The sequence below is a fragment of the Tympanuchus pallidicinctus genome, unplaced genomic scaffold, assembly GCF_026119805.1.
Source record: "Tympanuchus pallidicinctus isolate F22 unplaced genomic scaffold, pur_lepc_1.0 scaffold12, whole genome shotgun sequence".
Taxonomy (NCBI): domain Eukaryota; kingdom Metazoa; phylum Chordata; class Aves; order Galliformes; family Phasianidae; genus Tympanuchus; species Tympanuchus pallidicinctus.
The window spans coordinates 9,572,668-9,591,411 of record NW_026294637.1 but is presented as its reverse complement, the minus strand read 5'-3'; the positions used below and the strand labels follow the sequence as shown (position 1 = coordinate 9,591,411).

The 18,744-nt window shown below is 41.7% G+C and overlaps 1 protein-coding gene across 3 annotated transcripts in view; it reads left to right on the top strand.

Moving 5' to 3' along the window:
- Window positions 1-4,198: 4,198 nt before the first annotated feature.
- Window positions 4,199-18,744, top strand: part of TRPM7 (transient receptor potential cation channel subfamily M member 7) — a 53,929-nt gene continuing 39,383 nt past the window's right edge. Inside the window, exon 1 of one of the 3 annotated variants that reach the window (XM_052672549.1) lies at window positions 4,199-4,491. In XM_052672549.1, coding sequence (XP_052528509.1) covers window positions 4,489-4,491 — 3 coding nt within the window. In that variant the 5' untranslated portion in view covers window positions 4,199-4,488. The remainder of the gene's footprint in view (window positions 4,492-18,744) is intronic. The other 2 variants (XM_052672548.1, XM_052672547.1) reach the window with 2 other exon arrangements.

The window sequence follows — 18,744 nt, the reverse complement described above, 5'->3', positions numbered from 1 at the left end:
CTCCCTTTGCATGAAACTCAGTGCTGCTTTACCAATTTTAATACATGATCAGTTCTGTCACTGTGAGCTAAATCATACATGCACTGCTTGGGATATTGGAGTCTAAATCAGTTGTTAAAGGGGATAATTTGTTTCATGACTTTTTATTGAGTTAATTTTATGTACTCATTTTTTCCTGATATATTTTGAAATTTCTGTAGATTTTATGACCTATTTCTTGAATGTATGAAGGCAAAGTACTTGTTCTTTTGAGGGAGTATCTTCTCAGATGTAAAAGCTAACACAATGTTCAACTACTTATCTTTAAAATGCAAAGTTAAAACATTGGTACGCTGCAAAAAGATGACTAATCCTTTGGGACCTCTTGAGAAGATGAATTGTAACTCTGGAGTGTAACATACAAACAAAGTGATAACCATTTCTGAACTGTTTTAAAACTATGCAGGTGCACATTTCTTGAGTTTTATTTTCCCTGTCTTCAACAGAAACAGACCTCCTTTTATTATATTTGCTAAGTTTTGTAGTCCACAGCAGTAAGCTATTTCTCCTTTACCTCCTTTTGAAATAACACTTTTGAATCCTTGAAAAGTTCAGTGTTGGCAGTGTTACTTGGTGCATTATCTGAGAGATAGTGGGCAAAATGTTTCCACAGAAATGTCAGTAACTCTGGCTTTAGAAAACCTGTTTGCAAATAATGAGGAGGACTTGTGAAGTCCCTTTATCTTGTGTCATCATACACTTTTTTGGGGGAATTTTGGGTTTGGGCAATTCACTTTTAAAAGAAAAGTGAATCAATAATCTCTCTTTTCTGCCATAGGTGACATCAGTAGGAGGGCAAAAAATGTTGCCACAGAGAATCTGTTTGACATTAAGTAGGATATTAACTAGATATCCCTATTAGTTGGTATTTGCATCTGATGTAACTATATGAATTCTAACACACATTTTGAGAGCTTATTTAAAAGAGCAGCTGCAGAGTAATAGATCTCATCCCTGGGAAACTTCATAATGGAGTAAAAAAGAGTCAAAACCAATTACTTTTATTTAATGGTTACTCATATCATTTCTTGTAGAAAGGAATGAATTGTTTTCTTTCTGTGTATGACTCAATAGCTCATTTGCATGGGAGTGGGTGAACAGTCAAACAGCTTCTTCATGGCTACTAGATTTGCAGTAGTGAGATAAGGGTTTCCTTAAAGTGGTATCTTTATCCTTGAGCACTTACTGTAGTAAGATCAAGTTACAGCTGGTTTAATTCAATGTCAAACTTATTAGGTTTGTCATTGCAAATTTTACTGGTCTGGTGATGATTACATAACAAATAATTACCCAATATAAAGTGCTAGTGACAGATTAATACTTTGCTTTGAGATATAAAAATGAGATCCAGGAGCCACGTAGCAAAAGAGTTCTGCTTAAAGCAGTTATATTCCATTTTGGATAACAGAAACTTGCTTTTCAGGTAAAGGTCTTCAAATGGAATTAATTTTAAATAATGCTTTTATTGTTCTAATTCACAGCTGACAGTTATTCATTTGGAAGAGATGTTAGAGGAATTTTGAGCTGACTGTCGGTGTGGTTGGAAGGTAAAACAAGTGGGATAGATGTGACTCTTGGCAGCCTGGTCTGTGGTGGGAGGGTTGAAACTGGGTGATCACTGAGATCTTTTTCAACCCAGTTCATTCTACGATTCTATGATTATTTATCAAATATCTTTTCTGCTGCTTAGTCCTCTAATGCTGAAGTTCAGTGATGGGAATAAGATTTAACATCAGAGTGTATCATAATTCACTCTTTTTGGATGACTAACACTGCTAGCCTAGGGTCTAATCATGTCATTTTTGTATGACTGAACAATGTAATAAAAGGATATAAGGTGACTTCCTTATGCCATGTGCCATCAGTTCCAAGTCATGGGGATTTATTTTACTGTGGTGCTATGTCCTGCCCCTTTTGTCCTGCCCAATGCTCTTTCTGAAGGCTGACCTCCCCCCCTCAGACAGAATCAGGCAGAGAGGATGTTGATGAGTCATTTTCCCTGTGTTTTCTTCACAAGCTGTTCCAGTGAAACAATGTGCTGTCTCTCCATCTGAGCTTATCACAAACGGTTTAACTCTCAAACAGTTTGATGTCAATCTTTTTACGGTTTTGCAGGGATCAACAGGAAAAAGGGCGTGGAAAATTCCTCACCTGAAGCACATTCTCCTAAAACAATAGAGAAAAGTCTCCAATCGTGTCCAGGCTGGCCTCCAGCTACTTCTTCTGAGTTCCCTTGCTCCTTCGAGCTCTTGAATTTACAAATGTTAAGCCTGTGAGAAGCAAGTTAGTATAGTCCAAATATTGCTGTGAGATGAAAGGAAGGTCCTAGTCATTTAAGAACTTGCTCATAAACTTCACTTGAGATGTGAAGAGGCTTGATTAATTAACTAGGAAAAAAGACGAATGGAGGAGGCTGGATTGTGGTGCATTGATAGAAGTACTTTATATTGTTATCTGAAGAATTCAGAAATCCCCCATTCTCTCTGCTTTCCTTTTGGAAAATTCTTGAACCATCTCCAGCAAATCTTAGTGGACTTCCACTGCTCCTTCTGTTCCTGCTCAGTAAGCCGAGAGAGAGCACCGGCACAAGGGAATCTGGGCAGGAGCAAGTGGCTGTAGATCAGCAGGCTTAGGTTTTCTTCTACAGTAAGAGAATTTAACTTGTTTGTTGTGAAATGTTGTACTCAGAACTAATCGAAGTGTCCTGAATTGTCTGTCCTCTGGAAACACTTGATCCTAGGAGCCTTATTTTCATACCTGTGTAAGATACCACAAATTCCACTAAAGTTAGTTGAAAGTCCCTTGCAGCAACACAGTAAGGTGGAGCTGAATGCCCCAGGGTTGTATGGATTTTATCAGATTTGCACCTATTGTCTATGACAAATGGGTGTTTCTGCCCAAGTTTACTGCTCAACTCTGCCCTGTTACACTGCTGTTAATGCAAGGACTTTGTCTCTTAATATCTTCAGTTTAGTTTAATTCTATTGTATATTAAAACTTGCGTAGTACTCGGTTAACGTCAAGTTGAAATGTTAGTTTTGTGTGTGTATGTTTCAGTCTTTTTCTTGGGGTTGCTTCGTTGTTGGTGCTGAATTGCATTGTTGGGAATGTGGTGCATCCATCCAGTAGGCCACAAGTAAAGCTGACAATGGTTGGCATCTAGTTGCCAATTCTGCTTTTTTAATGCTTGATTTAATGATCTCTTTCTAATCATTGGAGTTGATGTAGTAAATCTGCAGTGTGCTGAACCTCAGACTGTCAGTGGCAGATGCAGCACAAATCAGAACAGGGCAGACAAATGGTAAGGCCTGATGAGGAACATCCACATGCTGTGATACTTAAAATGAATTTGAACCATACGAAATGAACACTCTTGTAAGGCTGTGGTATTTTATAAAAAGTGCCAGGGCCTTTGAGCCAGATTTAACTCGGTTTTGAACCATGTTGTGTTTGCAGAGGAAAGAGGGAATTAACTGTGAGTTGCCTTAAATAGAAGTTAGCAGTATAACAGTGATGCTGGACATTCAGTTCAGGGGAGAGATTTTTTTTTCTTGGAAATCTTTATTTTCCATATTTAGCATACACAAGTAATTTGAACCAAACTCAATCACTTATCAGAATTTCTAAAGGAAGACAGTTGGTTTGCTTTAGTACACAGCCCGATGCAAAAGATGAGTGATGAAGGGGGCAGTGGAGTTAAGCACAAGGCTTGTTGCTTAGCAGTGTTGATCCAGGGCTGGTCACGGTCAGGCTGGGCGCCGTGTGGGCTGTGGTAACGGTAGAATGGATGCAGCCCGCTCTGATTTTGCTCGTACTGAGCTTGAAAATGCGTTTGTCACTTTGAAGATGGTTGCTAAAGCTCACGTGTTTGCACTAACAACGGATCAAAAAGGTGTCGAGCCCTCGGGCTGAGGGGCGGGAGGGCCGGGCCGCGCGGGGCCCCCGGCAGCCATGTAACGTGTCAGGGTGTTGCGGGACGCCGGCGAGCCCCAGCGCCGAGCGGGAAGGCCGAAGCTCGGCCCTCGTCCCGCCCCGCCCTGAGGGCGGCCGCGAGGAGCCACGCGGCGGGCGGGAAGCGGCGGGCAGGGCAGGGCGGGGCGGCCCCCCTCCCTCCTCCCGGGGGCGGTGCGCGCTGACGCGGCAGCGCCGCGGCTCTTCGCCGGCCGAGTCGCACAATTATGAGAAAGAGCTGCCGGGCCGAGGCCGCCGCCAGCGCTGGGTCCCGGTGCGGAGCCGAGCTAACGCCGTCCTCCTCGCCCCGCTCTTCCCGCCACCCCGGGAGCGACGTCCTCGCCCGGCTTCTCCCCACCCGGCCCTCCGCAGCCGCCGAGCTCAGCCCCGATAGATGGAGACAGGCCCCGCCACCGCCGACGCCGAACCACGAGCAGGAGCTGCCCGGCGGGAGGAGAGCCAGAGTCGGCGCCGAGACCCAGCCCGGCCCTGAGGAGAATGGTGAGGGGGCGGCGGGGGCGGAGGAGTGGGACCCGGCCCGGACGCTCCGGGCGCTCGTTCCGCGGCGGGGCGGGAGATCCCGGGCTGTCAGCGCCGTGCCGGAAGGGGAGGCCCGGCCTCGTCCCCCTTCGGCGCCCGCCGGCGGCGCGGCCCGGCCCGGCCCTGCTCTCCCGCGTTGTCTCGAGCCGCGGGGTGAGGCGCCTGTCGTTCCTGTAGCTTCTCCGCGCGGTGCCCGCGGGTCCGGTAGCGCCGCCCTGATGCCCTGAGAGCCGGGGCTGCGCCGCTCGGAAGCCATCCGTCATAATGGCTTTTGCTGATAGAGTTCACGTGCTCGGTTCTTCGGGATGCGGTTCTTCTTTCATCTTTCTAGCAATAAGCGTTATCGCGTGTCCTGGGCAGCGTGCACCCTTACAAAGAGGTGCGGGGATCTCTGCGAAGAAAACAGTTTTAATTCTGGTGCTGCTTCTGGCTCTGGAGTTAAATTCAATTCTTCATCTTTATTAGTTCATTTCATAGTCGATAATTACTGAATTTGGAGTGAGCCAAAAGTGCTCTCACGTCGTGATGGGAATCTGAGTGTGGGGAGAGATCCGTGCATTTTGACACTGCTGGAACTTCTCCTCAGATGCTTTGTTTGATGTTAAATAGAGTGGTGCTTTATTTTGCAGTATATTGCTCAAAACCACGCGGGTTCCCACTTACAAGTGTGACCGTATCTGTCAGCTACATAGAAATGGAGGCTTTTCTACAGTCTGAAAATCTGAAGCTCTTTCGGAAGGAAGCTAGAAGTGCAGCCTTCTGTCCTTGAAAGGAGCACTCATTGCCTTGCACCTGAGCCCTGCTCTGCTCTTCAGCTCCGGGGTGTTGGCTTTTTAAGTTTAGTTCTGGCATTCTGCTGGGCTCTCTTGACCTAGAAACATACTGATGGGTCTTAGCCATGACAGTTTCGTAAACCTATCCTTTGTAACCTGTTTGCAGTGTTTTTATGCTTTCCTGGTGGTTATCGCCTGATACATGATATTTTGTAACTACTCTTCAGTCAGCCCAGATAAACAACCTGTTACAGGACATCCTATGGAGGTTTATTTTACTAAAAGTTTTTCTGCTGCTCCATCACTTTGTAGCAGCTTTTAAGAACTTCTGGAAGGTGTCCAGCCCTCAATCAGGGTTTGTTCTGAAGAGTGAGCAGCTCAATGTGGCTGTTGAGAGTTAAGCTTTTTATTTATTTTTATTTTTTAAGAGTGTACGTGTGAGATAAGTATGTGCTGCATCACCCCTCTTACCTTCTGGTACAATGCCACTCGACTTTGCTATTTAAAGTGGGGGGGAAAAAGCCTTTTGTGCGTGTGGAAGTATTCAGGCAGTTCTTGTACTATTTCTACTTCCGTTTCCTGATATTTTACTTTGATTTTTTTTTTTTTTTTAGCTTGCTTGGAAGAGTAATTTATACTCATTGTACAAATAGAAGCATCTGAAGGTACCTTGAAATGTGACCTAACCTTTAACAGATATCTCACTTATATTTAAAAATTTTGTCAGATAATTTCCCATGCGGATTACCTCTTGGATTGCAGTACTCTATTGCATCTTAAACTTCTGCCTTTCTTGTTCCTTGATGTTCTTTGTAGTTCTAGTCTTGCCATATTCACCTTTTTGTCTTAGTTCCTCCCTGCTTGCTTTGCTGTGCTGGTGTGATAGATTTCAGCATCCCAACCCCTCTCCTTTCTCATGGTTATCTTTACCCCTTGCTGCGCTTCTTTCTCTCCTGAAAGTTTTGCACTAAGGCTAGAAAATTGCCTGCTTCTCTTTCATGTCCTTCCATGAGATGCATTCTCTTAGTGATTTTACTTCTACTGGACCATTGTGACAGCTGAATATTTTCTAAGCAAGCCAACATAACTCATACTAACATAGTCGGGTTTGACGTTGCCCATTTTACACCTGTACTCTCTAAGCAGATGTGTCAAGAAGTATGTGTGGAGGGAAGAGATATGCTCTGATAGTCTGTGATTTATATGCTTGACAGAATTTTGCATAGTAAGTTGAATTTTCTTTCCCAGAAAGACTCCAATTAGTCTAATTAGGAGTTTAACACCTGGTGGTATTAAATCGTAAGTGGCACTTTTAATAAACTGACAGTGCCAGCATCTTGTCTGAGATAAGCCCAAATTAGAAGTTCCAGACTTTAAAGACTTAGTGGCTTGTGCACTGCAAAATCAAGAGAATGATATCATGTACTTAACCTGAAAAATGTATCTCTTTTTGAGAGAGAGAGATTTTTATTTCTTTTGGAATCTCTTTTCCTTTAAATGTGTCTACTTTGGCTTCAATAGTTGTGTGCCATACTAATTTGCTGAAAGAAGTAACATTGGTTCTATTTTTTGTTCCACTTCTTTAAAGGCAAACAGGCAGTAAGATAACGTATGTGTTTTCCAGAACTGAAGTTTTACCTTTGAGGTCATGTTTCTTGTTTCTAATCTGAATAATTCTGTCTCACAGGGAGACACTCAGCAGGAGAAGTGAACTCCTTAATGTTACATGGAAAGCTATGTCTTCTTAGGAAAGTTGTCATTTTATTAGCATACAGCAATAAAATTAAATCTATTCTGCATTAATAAGTATTAAACTCTGATAGTCATTGTTTGGAATGGCATTTTTATTAATTAATCTCCATAGTTCTCTTAAAAAGCTGAGATTCAACCACTGTCATCTGATCCTGCCCTTGATTTTCATGTTTGGTTTATCATAAGCAACTTTGCCTTTCTTACCTTTCTTTTTCTCTTTTCCTTATGTATTCACAGCATTCAAAATTGTGTAAATGTGACAAATTCTGATTCCAGGAGTCTCTAGACTAGTGAGTAAGAGAGATACTTGGTGCATTGTAGCTTCCCTGGTTGAAGTTATGTCAGCTGGCTTTTCATTAGATAGATTATTGAGTAATGTCACTGTATGTATTTGGATAAGACAGTTTTATGGTCATTAAAGATAATGTCCCTCTTCCCCCCCTGATTCTCCTGAGTAGCAGTGGCCTTTAACAATGATGATATGCTTCATAATTTCTATAAGGAATAGCAGGTAGCACTGACTGACCTGGGGATGAGCTCTGAAGAGGTTTGTTGCTTTCTTCACTGGCTCCAAATGTTTCTTTACCACTGTATTCCCCACAGTCTTGTACTCTGTTTTATTTCCTAATAGAGTTCTTTTGCAGTCCTAATGGAATGTGATCTTTTTACACAGAACTTACAACTTGCACTATGCTGTTCAGTTGCTCTGATAAAGATTTTTGAGCTCTTTTAAGTGATTTAGGGATGGAGGAATAATAGCAAAACCTACTTACTTAGCAGCATCCCCCAGCTAGCATAATTGATTGGGTTAAGGTGAATTTGTTTTGTACTTTTTATTTTTGCTAAGCATATTGAAGGGTAGAGGAAGATAGACAGTAATTCTCCATTACAGAGTTCTGAAAGTTGACTTTTTTACTAGCGTGTGAATTTCAAACATTTCAGAGGAAGCACTTGGTTTTCTATCTTGGGGTTGTTTCTTCAGTTAAACCTCTCTCCATTTGAAGGCAACTAACTGGATCTTTCTTTTTTTTAAGTCTGTGTGTTTAAGTAAATGCATGTTTTTTTAAATAGCTTTGTTGATCACCAAAAAGTAATAACAAAGTCAGAATAAATATTGCTCTCTCGATTAAAGATCATTTCCCCTCTTTCCCTCTAATGAAAGTTCAAAGGGAAGATGGGTTTGATCACTTAGCAAAAAAGATGGGCTCACACCTCGATAATTAGAATGTACAGGTCAAGGTGGCATGTCGATATATCATCTTCAACCTCTCCTGGAAATTATTTAACCTCCCTACCCCCCTTTTTTTTTCTCCTCCAGTCTCCCTTACACCTATATTTTGGTAACGCGTAGAAGTGGAGACAAGCTGTTTGAAAGCAGGGGTGTGAAAGCAGGGGTGTGATCCGCTTGCTTTAATTCCCAGCTTTGCTAGAGCCATAGTGCAGCTCAGCTGAAGTTTGTGGTTTTAATTTGCTGTTTTCTTCCCCGGCTGCTGTAATTTTTGCACGGAAGTAGGGAGGATGCAGATTGTGTCATTGCTGTAGGCAAGCAGAGGAAGTTCCTTGCCCGTCTGTTCTTTCCAATGAGTGGGCAGTGTACTCCTGAAGGGATAATGACATAAAAAATCAGAGGAAAACTCAGCAGTAAACGCAGTTCAGTTATCCTTTTGTTCCTTCTCAAGAACTGGGGGAAAAGTGCTTCAAATGTATGAGAAATACAGGTAGAAAGATAACTGTGGTGCTGACTGTGGTGCTGAGAGTTTTGCAAAGCTGCCTTACCAAAGGGCTAGAATGTTCACACATGAACAATGATTTGACAGCTTACAATGAGAGGACGTTGTAGGAATAGACTGTAAGGTGAATGTAACCCTTAATTGCTAAGGAGCACAGCAAGTACAGTAGCAACTTGGCAGCATTTTAGAGCTGATTTAACTTAGAAGCCAACTCATGCATTTTTTTCCCCTTAACTAATACAAAATTCACATTACTGAGGTGGTAGGTCTGGATTAAATATTAATACTGTTTGTAATTTTTTAAACTTTTTTTATTCCCAAAATTAGACTACCAACAGAATTTCTTCAATAAATTGTTCTGTGAAGTCAGATTAGTGTTATGGGTTACTTTTATGTTAAGAGCAATGCTTTTTTTTTTTTTCCTATTCACTCTTATGAACTTACTTGAAGGAGGATTTTCTGAAATGTTTGAACGGTATGCATGCGAAAAAGTGTGATTGCTGAGTTAGTGCATCCCAGACCATCTTTATTTCAGTTGAAGGAGGATGGTAGGTGACACGTGCTAGGACACATTAGTTCAATTTCTATAGTTGCAAAGTCACAGTTTTGTTCAGTAATGAAGTTGCCTTTCTCTTGTGTGTCATTTGACAAGTGATGTCTTCACATGATGATCCGACTTGAAGATTATTTCAGAAACAGCCGATGTGGAACCTGTGCAACCTTACTGCAACTTCATTTTCAGCCTGTCTGTTGAGAACACCAGTTTACGTGCAGTGCTGATTTTATTCCAGTTCGTATCGTGTGTTTTGCAACGTGTTCAAGAATGATTAACACATAATTTTAAATAACGTGGGTAACTGTGTGCATAGACTGCCTACATCTGAAAATTGTAGATGTGAATCTTACCAATGTCTGGACTTACTGCTAATAATTACAAAATCGCACTTTAAAGTATAAAATAACAAACCCAGAAAAAGTTTGGTTTTGAGGGGCAAGTAGAGAAATCATTTCTGAAGCTTCTCCTCAAGTGCCATTGTTACCTCTATGGCAGCACTGCTGCCTGTGTTCTTTTGAAGTCATCTCCCTTTTGAGAGTGGTGTAGAAAATGCCCAGATGCAGGATTAACAGGTCTTAAAATGGGTTGCATATATTTTTTTCTGAAATGCATGAACTGGATTAAAACATTTTGGGCAATTGAAGAAGAATTGACTATTCTCAAAATTTATCCCTGGAAGTGGTGAAACATCTCCTGGCTTCTCTGCAGCTGTTGAGTGACATTGAATTTCCTTTTAATCTCTTCCAACAGCTGGAAGAGTTCCCAGATACGTGACTTTGATGCATCCTCCATCATATGGGTTGCCATCTCCTCTTTTCTATCTTTTTTTCTTTCTTTATCCTCAGGCTGACTTGAGACTTCGCAATGCTTTGCAGCTGAGCTTTAGTTACGTTGGGGTGACTGCTCTGATGCGAGGCTTTGTCGTGGCCTGACAGGCACTGGAGCTGCAGACCCTGGAGCTGCGAGTGTTCCTGTCAATGGTGCAGTGCTGGTGCCGCGGGCTGCGGAAGCTCCGGGTGTTCAGAAACCCCTTGATGTGGTGGCACATGTGAGTGCAAGAGTGAGTGTGTGCAGCCTCTTTCTGTATTAGAGAACATGGGAGCTATTTCAGGGACTCTGGCAGCCTGGTCCTTGGTTACTGCTTCTATGTATTTTCTCTTGTGCACCAATACATTCCTTTCCAGGAACACTTTCACATTTACAACTAAATATAGTTGTAAATTAATTAAATTAATCTAGCTGAGTATTTCACCATGATATAACTCTGTAATTTTTCAAGCCTTGGGAAAGTGTCAGTTACAGTTTAGTCAGTTCTAACACAACAGTTAGTGCAACTGAATACTGGCTTTTGTTTCATGCATTGTTCCCACTTCTCTCTCTGCCAACAGGTACTTATTTTCTTAATCTTGTCTACTTGATTCTTGCTGCCTTAGCTAAGAGATGAACAGAAGCAGTTCTTGCTTTAGGGTCCACTGTCTTGGATGTCCATGTTTGACTATCAGTCTTTATCCTGATACCTGCAAAGTTTTCTTCCTCCTAATATTAGTACTGTAAGGTGTTAATTGGTTTTTGTGGAATGCAAATTTGACAAACTTGTCTTTTAAAACTTAAACTTGTAGGTCTGTAAATGAATTTTTAGTTGCTCTGTTGAGAGAACTGTATTTCAAAAGCATTTACTGCCTAAAAATATCAAGACTCAGGGCACTTTTAGACTTCAGTCCACATCTTCCAATAATTCCTCACTACACTGACAGTTTAATTCCCAAGACTGTCCTGGAGTACCTGAGGTGTGAATACATGTATGACGGAGTAATAATCTCAGGTAAGCGGTGAGGTTGATGTTCAACACCATAACATCTGTAGTAGCCGCTCCTAGATCTGCTAGAATGCTCAGGTGTGGTTGCAGGTCAGTCTAAACCAGGCATGTGCAACCTCTGGGCCACGCGTGGCCTGGCACAGCCCCAGGCGTGTCCCCAGCACTCAGCAACAGCCGAGCCATTGGTGTGCTGTTAACACTGCCTGGGCTGAAGTCAGGGCACGGGGCGCAGCGCAGTTCTAGCTCGAGTTGTGGCAAATAATTTTGTGTGTGTTGATATGTTGGCTAAAAACATTCCCATGAATAGTGAAAAATACGCAGTCCTGCTTTCTGTTTTCATAAAGGAATTTGAGAATAGGTTTCAAGACTGCTGAGAAAAATGATCAGTTTTTTGGTACTTTTCTGACTCTGTTGTTAGTTAACATAAATACACTATCTGAAAATTTTCGAATGGAATGTATAGAATTGCAGTCAGATATTCAACTCAAAGAAGACATTGGTCATGTTGCTACTAGACTTTTATGAGACCTCTCTTACCAGAGAAGAATATCTCTCATTTCATAATCACACCTTATTTATGCCATTACTTTTTGGTGGTACGTACATTTGTGAACAACAATTTTCAGAGATGAAGCACAGGAAGAATAACATTTCATCAAAAATCTCTGAAAAATGCCTTGAGAGTTCACAGAGAATTGCAACCACTTCCACTGAGCCAGACTTAGTTTCACAAAAACAAGGTCAGTTATCCCACTATTTTTGTTTCTGTTGTTCTTGTAAGTTCTTGTTCTTGTTTTGTTAGTTATATACATTAACTGTATTTTATATGCAGGCAAGACAATTTCTCTTCCCTCAATGTGGCCCAGGCAAGCCCAAAGGCTGCACATCTGTGGTGTAAACCCTTCTAAGCCCTAACTGTCACCCTTCCACTCCTCCCTTTGTGCATCATTCTGCTCAGTCAGTCAGCTGTTTCCAAGATCTGAATTGAATAAAAATCTTGTCACTCTGTCAGTTGTTTCCCTGAATCTGCTCTCCACATGACTGTGTAAATGCCGGCGCTGGTATGAGATATGATGGGATCTTAGGGAAATGGGGTTGTTTCACCCCAAACTTGACATTAGCTGTGAATTTGCTGTGGAAGCTTGTTCTGAGAGTTGATCTGTGCCATCACACTGGTAACTTGTGATTACTCTGCATATCACCTTCTCCTCAGGATTGTTTCCTAAATCTTACAGCTTTGTGTGCTGACATGGATGGAGCTGTGCCAGCACCAATCAGGTTCTGTAGCCTCATCAAAATATAAACCAAACTGTGTTGCAGACTTTGTCTAATGGTGCTGCACGCCTGGAGTAGCGATGCTTGAATAATTATGGTTTGGAGAGGATGTTTTCCTTGACCTTTTCTGAATATTCTCTACCAAGTATAAGTTAGCTAACATTTTTTTTCAGAATATGCTGTGCTGCAGTCTTTCTTTGTGAACTAAGCCTGAACGAAGGTGGAAATCCCTCCCATCAAGCTGTTTGTAATGGCAAATGATGCACTGCTGGTAACAGAACAAAGTATTTGCTCTCGCAAAATAAAATATTTGTTTTGTTGGTTTTTTTTCTTCCTCCATGATGTTAATGTGCTTATTTGCTTTTTCATGTTATTCCCATCCTTGTTTAAATTTCTGAAGAACCTGAACCAGTTCATTTGGGGTAGGAGAGAGTGAAGCTGTGTTCTGCTAATGAGTTTAATAAAGCTCAGCACAGCAACCATGTGACCAAGTTCAAAGACAGTCATGTTGATGTACCACATCATTAAAATCGCATGTCTAATTAGCTTTGTGTAGTAAGCTCAATCCAGCAAACTAGTTTGTGGCTAGAGCCAGTCTGAAAAAGCCCAGCTTCCTTTCAAAGGCTGGCCCAGTGGTGGCTGTGATCATGCAAATACTGTTGGGCATAACTTCAATCACCTAAATAGGTTAAGTTATGTGCCTAAGTGACATGTAATTGGAGCCTAAAAATACCAGTTGTGTAATTGCAGAACTGTTAATCAGCTTTCTCTTCAATTATGAAAGTTAGTTAACCTACAGAAGTGGATGCGGCTGATGATATTTTAAATTACGAAGTATTGCCAGTTTCTCTTCTGTTCCCCAACTGTAGTGTTGTCCAAACAGTAGATTTCAGAATTCTGTTGAATAGCAAGAGTAAAAAACTGAACTAAAAGCATTAAAAGGCTGCGTGGCTGAGGGTGAGCTTCAGCCCAGAAAGTCTGGGAGGTGTTTATCTTGAAGGAATTCTTTCTCATAGGAGTAATCTTGTCCTAGGGAAAGAGTACTGAATTGCTGATACCAAAGCTGACAAATATTCTAGACAACTTTCTAGGAAATTAGTATGGTCTCGTGTTGCAGTACCTGTGGATGCAGATCTAGTTGGAAGGGGCTTGTTCTTCCTGATTTCACAAGCTGTTGTTTGCTGACGCTGCTGAAAACTTTCATGTTTCACAAAAGTTCACGGGGCAGCCTTTTGGACACTTGCCTTGGCCTGGAAGAGAGACACTAAGCAAAGATGTGGAGATAGGGGTGGACATTAACCTCCAAAACTGGCAGTGTAGCCAGAGGCATTGAAAAATGGAATATCCCCTTAACTAACCTTTGTCCTTTAGTTTGTTCCAGCTTCAGAAATGCTTTTGATGAGGATTTATGCCTTTGCCTCGTTGAGCAGTTGACCTTACTTTTTCTTCCTTTTATAAAAATGTTATGCAGAAAAATCCTTTGATAGTTTTTAAGCTGTAAGAAAATCAACTTGTATGCACGCAGTTTTATTCTTAAGTTCTACCTCTTTATGTAGAGCTGAGGGACTCTTCACTTCTAAATTCTATGTAGTTGTTTCAAATGCATTAGTAGAACAGTGTGGTGTTGTTAGGTTGGTTATGTAGGGAAAAGGCAGAAAGCACTGAGCATGCATGTCCTGGTTTCAGCTCCAAGCTAGTGTTACAGATGACTGTTCTGCTAACAAACAAATCATTGTTTGAATGCATCAGTCTGGTTGTATTTGCTGTTTTGTAGACCATGAGAAGTATTTGCTGTGAAAATAATCACAGTCACTTGCTAGACAAGTGACAATACTATAAACTTTGGGCTGTGCTTTCTTCCTGGTGTAGAAAATGTACAAGACTTGGGGAGAGCAGCAGATGTCATGTAGCTTGACGTCAGCAAGGCTTTTGACACTGTCTCCCATTGCATCCTGGCAGGTAAGCTTAGGATGTGTGGGATATGTGAGTGGACAGTGAGGCAGGTTGAGAACTGGCTGACTGGCAGACCTCAGAGGGTTGTGATCAGCCGTGCAGAGTCTGGTTTTAGGCTTGTATCCAGTGGTGCTTTTCGATGGTCAGTCTGGTCTTGTTCAGTGCCTTCATCAGTGACCTGCATGAAGGAATGGAATGCACCCTCAGCAAGTTTGTTCATGATATGAAGCTGGGAGGAGTGGCTGACACATTGGGAGGCCATGCTGCTATTCAGAGAGACGTGGACAGACTGGAGAGTTGTGTGGAGACAGCAAGGTCAAGTGCAGAGTCCACACTTGGTGAGAAATAACCACATGCATCAGTACAGGTTAGGGGCTAATCTGTCCTGTAGAGAATGGCCTGGGTGCCCTGGTGGACAACAGGATGGTCGTGAGCCAGCAGTACGTCCTTGGGGCAAAGAAGGCCATACAGAAATGAAGAGCTTCTTTACTTTCAGGATGCCACGGCACTGCCTGCCAGAGAGGCTGTGGAGTCTCCTGTGAAAATATTCAGAACCTGCTAGGACGCTTCCCTGTGTGACCTGCTGTAGGGAACCTGCTTTAGCAGTGATTTGATCTGCATCATCTCCAGAGATCCCTTTCAACCCCTCCAATTTTGTGATTGTGTGAATGTTATTCTTAAACCCAGGGTATCTGCTCACCTAATACGTGACCTTAGGCAATGTGTTCTTCCTTTGCTGGCAGCTCTCCAAGAAATAAGGCAACAGCAGCTTAGATTCCCTTCCTTCCTGAACATCAGGAGGCAGTTGCTTAAAAAGAATGCCTTTTTTCATGATAGATCTGTGATCTTTCCTTGAATGCCTAGGCTAAGTGTGCTCTGGGAGATTATTTGGATGGATCTTGACGGTATTCTTAGATCAGCTGTGCTGTTTGCCAATGGGGTTGCCTTAATTCCTTTGTTCCCACTCTCATTGTGACCATGTGGTTCTTTCTGCTGCCTTAGTTTTTGCATCTGAATCAGTTAATTCTGACGTCAAAGCTACTTGCTATCTGCTTTCCTGGAAATAATGTTATGCAGGCTTGGGGAGCTGGGTGACCTCCAGAGAGCTGGTGTGGGACTTCTGGTGGGAGGAAGAGGCAGGGGCACGTCTGGGGAGAGGATGGGAGGGCACAGTGGTGACTTGCTCAGCTTGTCTTCTCTGATGGTGCCTGCACTGTATGACTTTAAGGCTTGCATCTGTTAAAACAAGTATTTCTCATTATCTTTTTGTTTTGCTATTGCCGGAACACCGCCTCAGTACGCTTGACTTTATTCTAGAATTCTAGTCTGCTTTCACTCCTTTCCCTCAGTGAGCTGCTGAGGAGCTCAAGGCAGTTTAATCCATCTTTGGCAGGGCTCTGTGCCACATATCACTCAATGTTGGTGGATTTAACTGGAAATGAGTAGCTGGAAAAAAATGAAAATAAACAGCTGAAGTGGTATTGTGATCTTACAGTATCATTTAGATTAGCCTTCCCTACACCCTGCAAATAAATAAATAAATAAAAATAATCATGCATTTAATTTGAGTGATTAATTTGAGTGATTATTTAGGCTTGTAGTATTTAACATACATGTGTTACAGGTAGCTTGTTCTTGTGGGAAGCCTGCAATTCTGCATTAACACTGGGTAGAAGAGCTGTAAAATCTGTAACATCTCTGTTACATCTTCCATCTCCTTCAGCAGAGGATAACTGTATCATTGTGCATTTAACAAAAGCCAAGAGAAAAGACTGCGTCTGCAAATTGTACATCCTATGGAATTACCAGCATTGCTTTGACCTTCTTTCAGTTAGGGAGCAGCCGTTTGGAATGGATCGCTAGATTAGCCTTGTGAGAAACCAAGAAAATAAGATCAAGTAGCTCAAACAACTGATTGTTCATCCCAGAAACAGGATGGAAATCATTAGAAGTGTGCCTATAAATGAGGATTATATATAATTTCTGTTTAAAAAAAAAAAAGTTACTTTTACATTTGCCTTGATAAACACACTTAACTTTTTTCTTTGTGCTTTTCTAGAATAAACAGAAACTGCCCACATATTTTTAGTGGGGAACTTTATCTTCTGATAAGAGTTAGGTCAGTGGGTGTCTATAGAATGCTGTTGCGTTACTTTGCCTGGAGATTAGGGTTGAAGTCAGTGTACACTCTTGAGCAACCACAAGCTTAGCTAGCTCTGTTATGTGAGCTAGTTCTTTGTGCTGACAGGCAGTGAAAGCCTAACTGAGTCTAGTAATTTGTTAATGAGCTGAATGTCAGAATACTGAAATCTGTAATTCTATATCAGGTGAACTGAACTATAGCTAATTCTTGTTTTCTCCTAATCTGCTTCCCTCTCATTCTACTTTCTCCATCCTGTTTTCATCTCTAACAACTCTGCTGTGGAGTTGACCGGAATGGTAGCTACTGTAGCTAGCAAATAATGTCTTACTTGTGTGCACAAATGTGCAGGCTCAGAGAATACAGAGAACAGGAGTGAAGACACTACACCCTACCACAGCTACTGATCTTGTCCGTGAGTAGCTCATGTGCTCCTCTTACCAAGAAAATAAAGGCACTTCAGAGATTGTATGACTAATTCCTGTCTCTGTCAGATCACAAGTCAAATGCTCATAATTTAAAACTAGCCTAATATCAATAATTTCTCTAATCTGAGTTGTGTTGACTACATAAAGTGAGTTGTGTTGACTACATAAAAGTGAACAAAATTCCAGATCTGTTTCAGGCAGCTCTTTGACTGCATATTTGCTGATGAGCCTTGTTCCTGATGCTGATGATTCTGGTTGTAATCATAAATTGGTTCTCCTTGTTACTGTGTCTAAAGACAAATCATTTGAAATTTCATCGTGCTTAACATTGATCTGGTGCTGTCACCTACTTGGCATGTACGCTGGTATGTTCTTCTGCTCTTCCTCTCACCTATGCTACTCAGAAGTATTATAGATCTGTAGTAATTTAAACATGGGTGGAAGCCTTTCTTGTTTGTTTTTAATTTTAAGGTATTTTTAATTTAAAGGTACTGACAGGGTTGTCTGAGGCCAGCTATGTCAAACATCACTTAGTGATAACAAAATTCCAATGCTCTAGTGGGTTAATAATAGCCTGCTTGGGTCAGCGGGCACCAAAATCCAAGCTGTGATGATAGAGAAGTCCCTGTCTTCATATGACATTAAAAATAAGTCAGATGTGTCAACAAAGCAGGGTAATAGGTGGTAGAGCAAGACCAACAACGTATGCCATTGCAGTTTATTTTTATCATTCTAATGTGCTTTAGCATATAACTAATTAATCAGATGTTCTTGCACTTCATTGAACAAAAAAGAGAGGACCTTCTTTAAATCTGAAGTCCAAACAGAACTGAAATCTGTCTTTGCTGCATTACATGAAGTCAATTTGCAGCCTCTATGCTTCCTCTGAATAATGGCAGCCAGAACTCAGCTTATGCTTTGAAAGAAAATTTGAGGGTGGGATTAATTGTTTGGAAGGTGTCAGGAGTCCTTCCTCACCACTGTACTTCCTGAGCTTGCTCATTTTTCACATCTGTGATTGTACTCCCTGTGTGATGGGGAAGGGACAGCCAGCAGATCCAGGCTCTGCAGATTGTTTTACCTCTGATAACTTGCTCCAAATCTTATTCCTTCCAAAAATAAACCAGGAGTTAATGGGATGCCTGTTCATACACTCTGCATGGCCTACATGAGGTGAGCCTTGTATTTGCGAGAAGTGGAGAGTATGAACTGAACTAATTCTCTTGTGCAGTAAATATGATGAGGCAGAAAATGCAGGGCTTGTAGCAGATGTGAACAGAATGACCTGCTGTGCCCTACAGCAAGGACCAGGGAGAAGGACCATCCTTGATACTCATAGAAATTAACTGACCCACTTAAAAAAAAGACTTGGCATCGTTTCATTAGTGTTGGTAAGTGTGCTGACTTAACTTTACCTTCCTGCTGGTGCGTAGACTTGTAATGTGCTGGCAACAAGAAGATAAGAATAGCTGTGGACTGCAGATAAATCAGTGCTGAGGGAGGTGAAAACGATGCAGTTTTATCACTGTGGTTGAGGAAGGAAAAGTAGATTGTGTATTTAAAAATGTAAGCCGTTTGGGATTGTTTTATATTGGTGCCTGGACATCCTTAAAAATGAGTTTTGAATGAGGGACTGGAAGAAATAAGTTGGGAGTGTTCGATGGGCTTGAAAACGTTTCTGTGTGCTTTTACTATCTTTATTTTTTTTAAATAGAGTCACTCATTTGAACAAATAAAAGTGGGTATTAAAGTTAAAAATGCGGGCTGTAAAGCTGTAGCTGTATTTTCCCT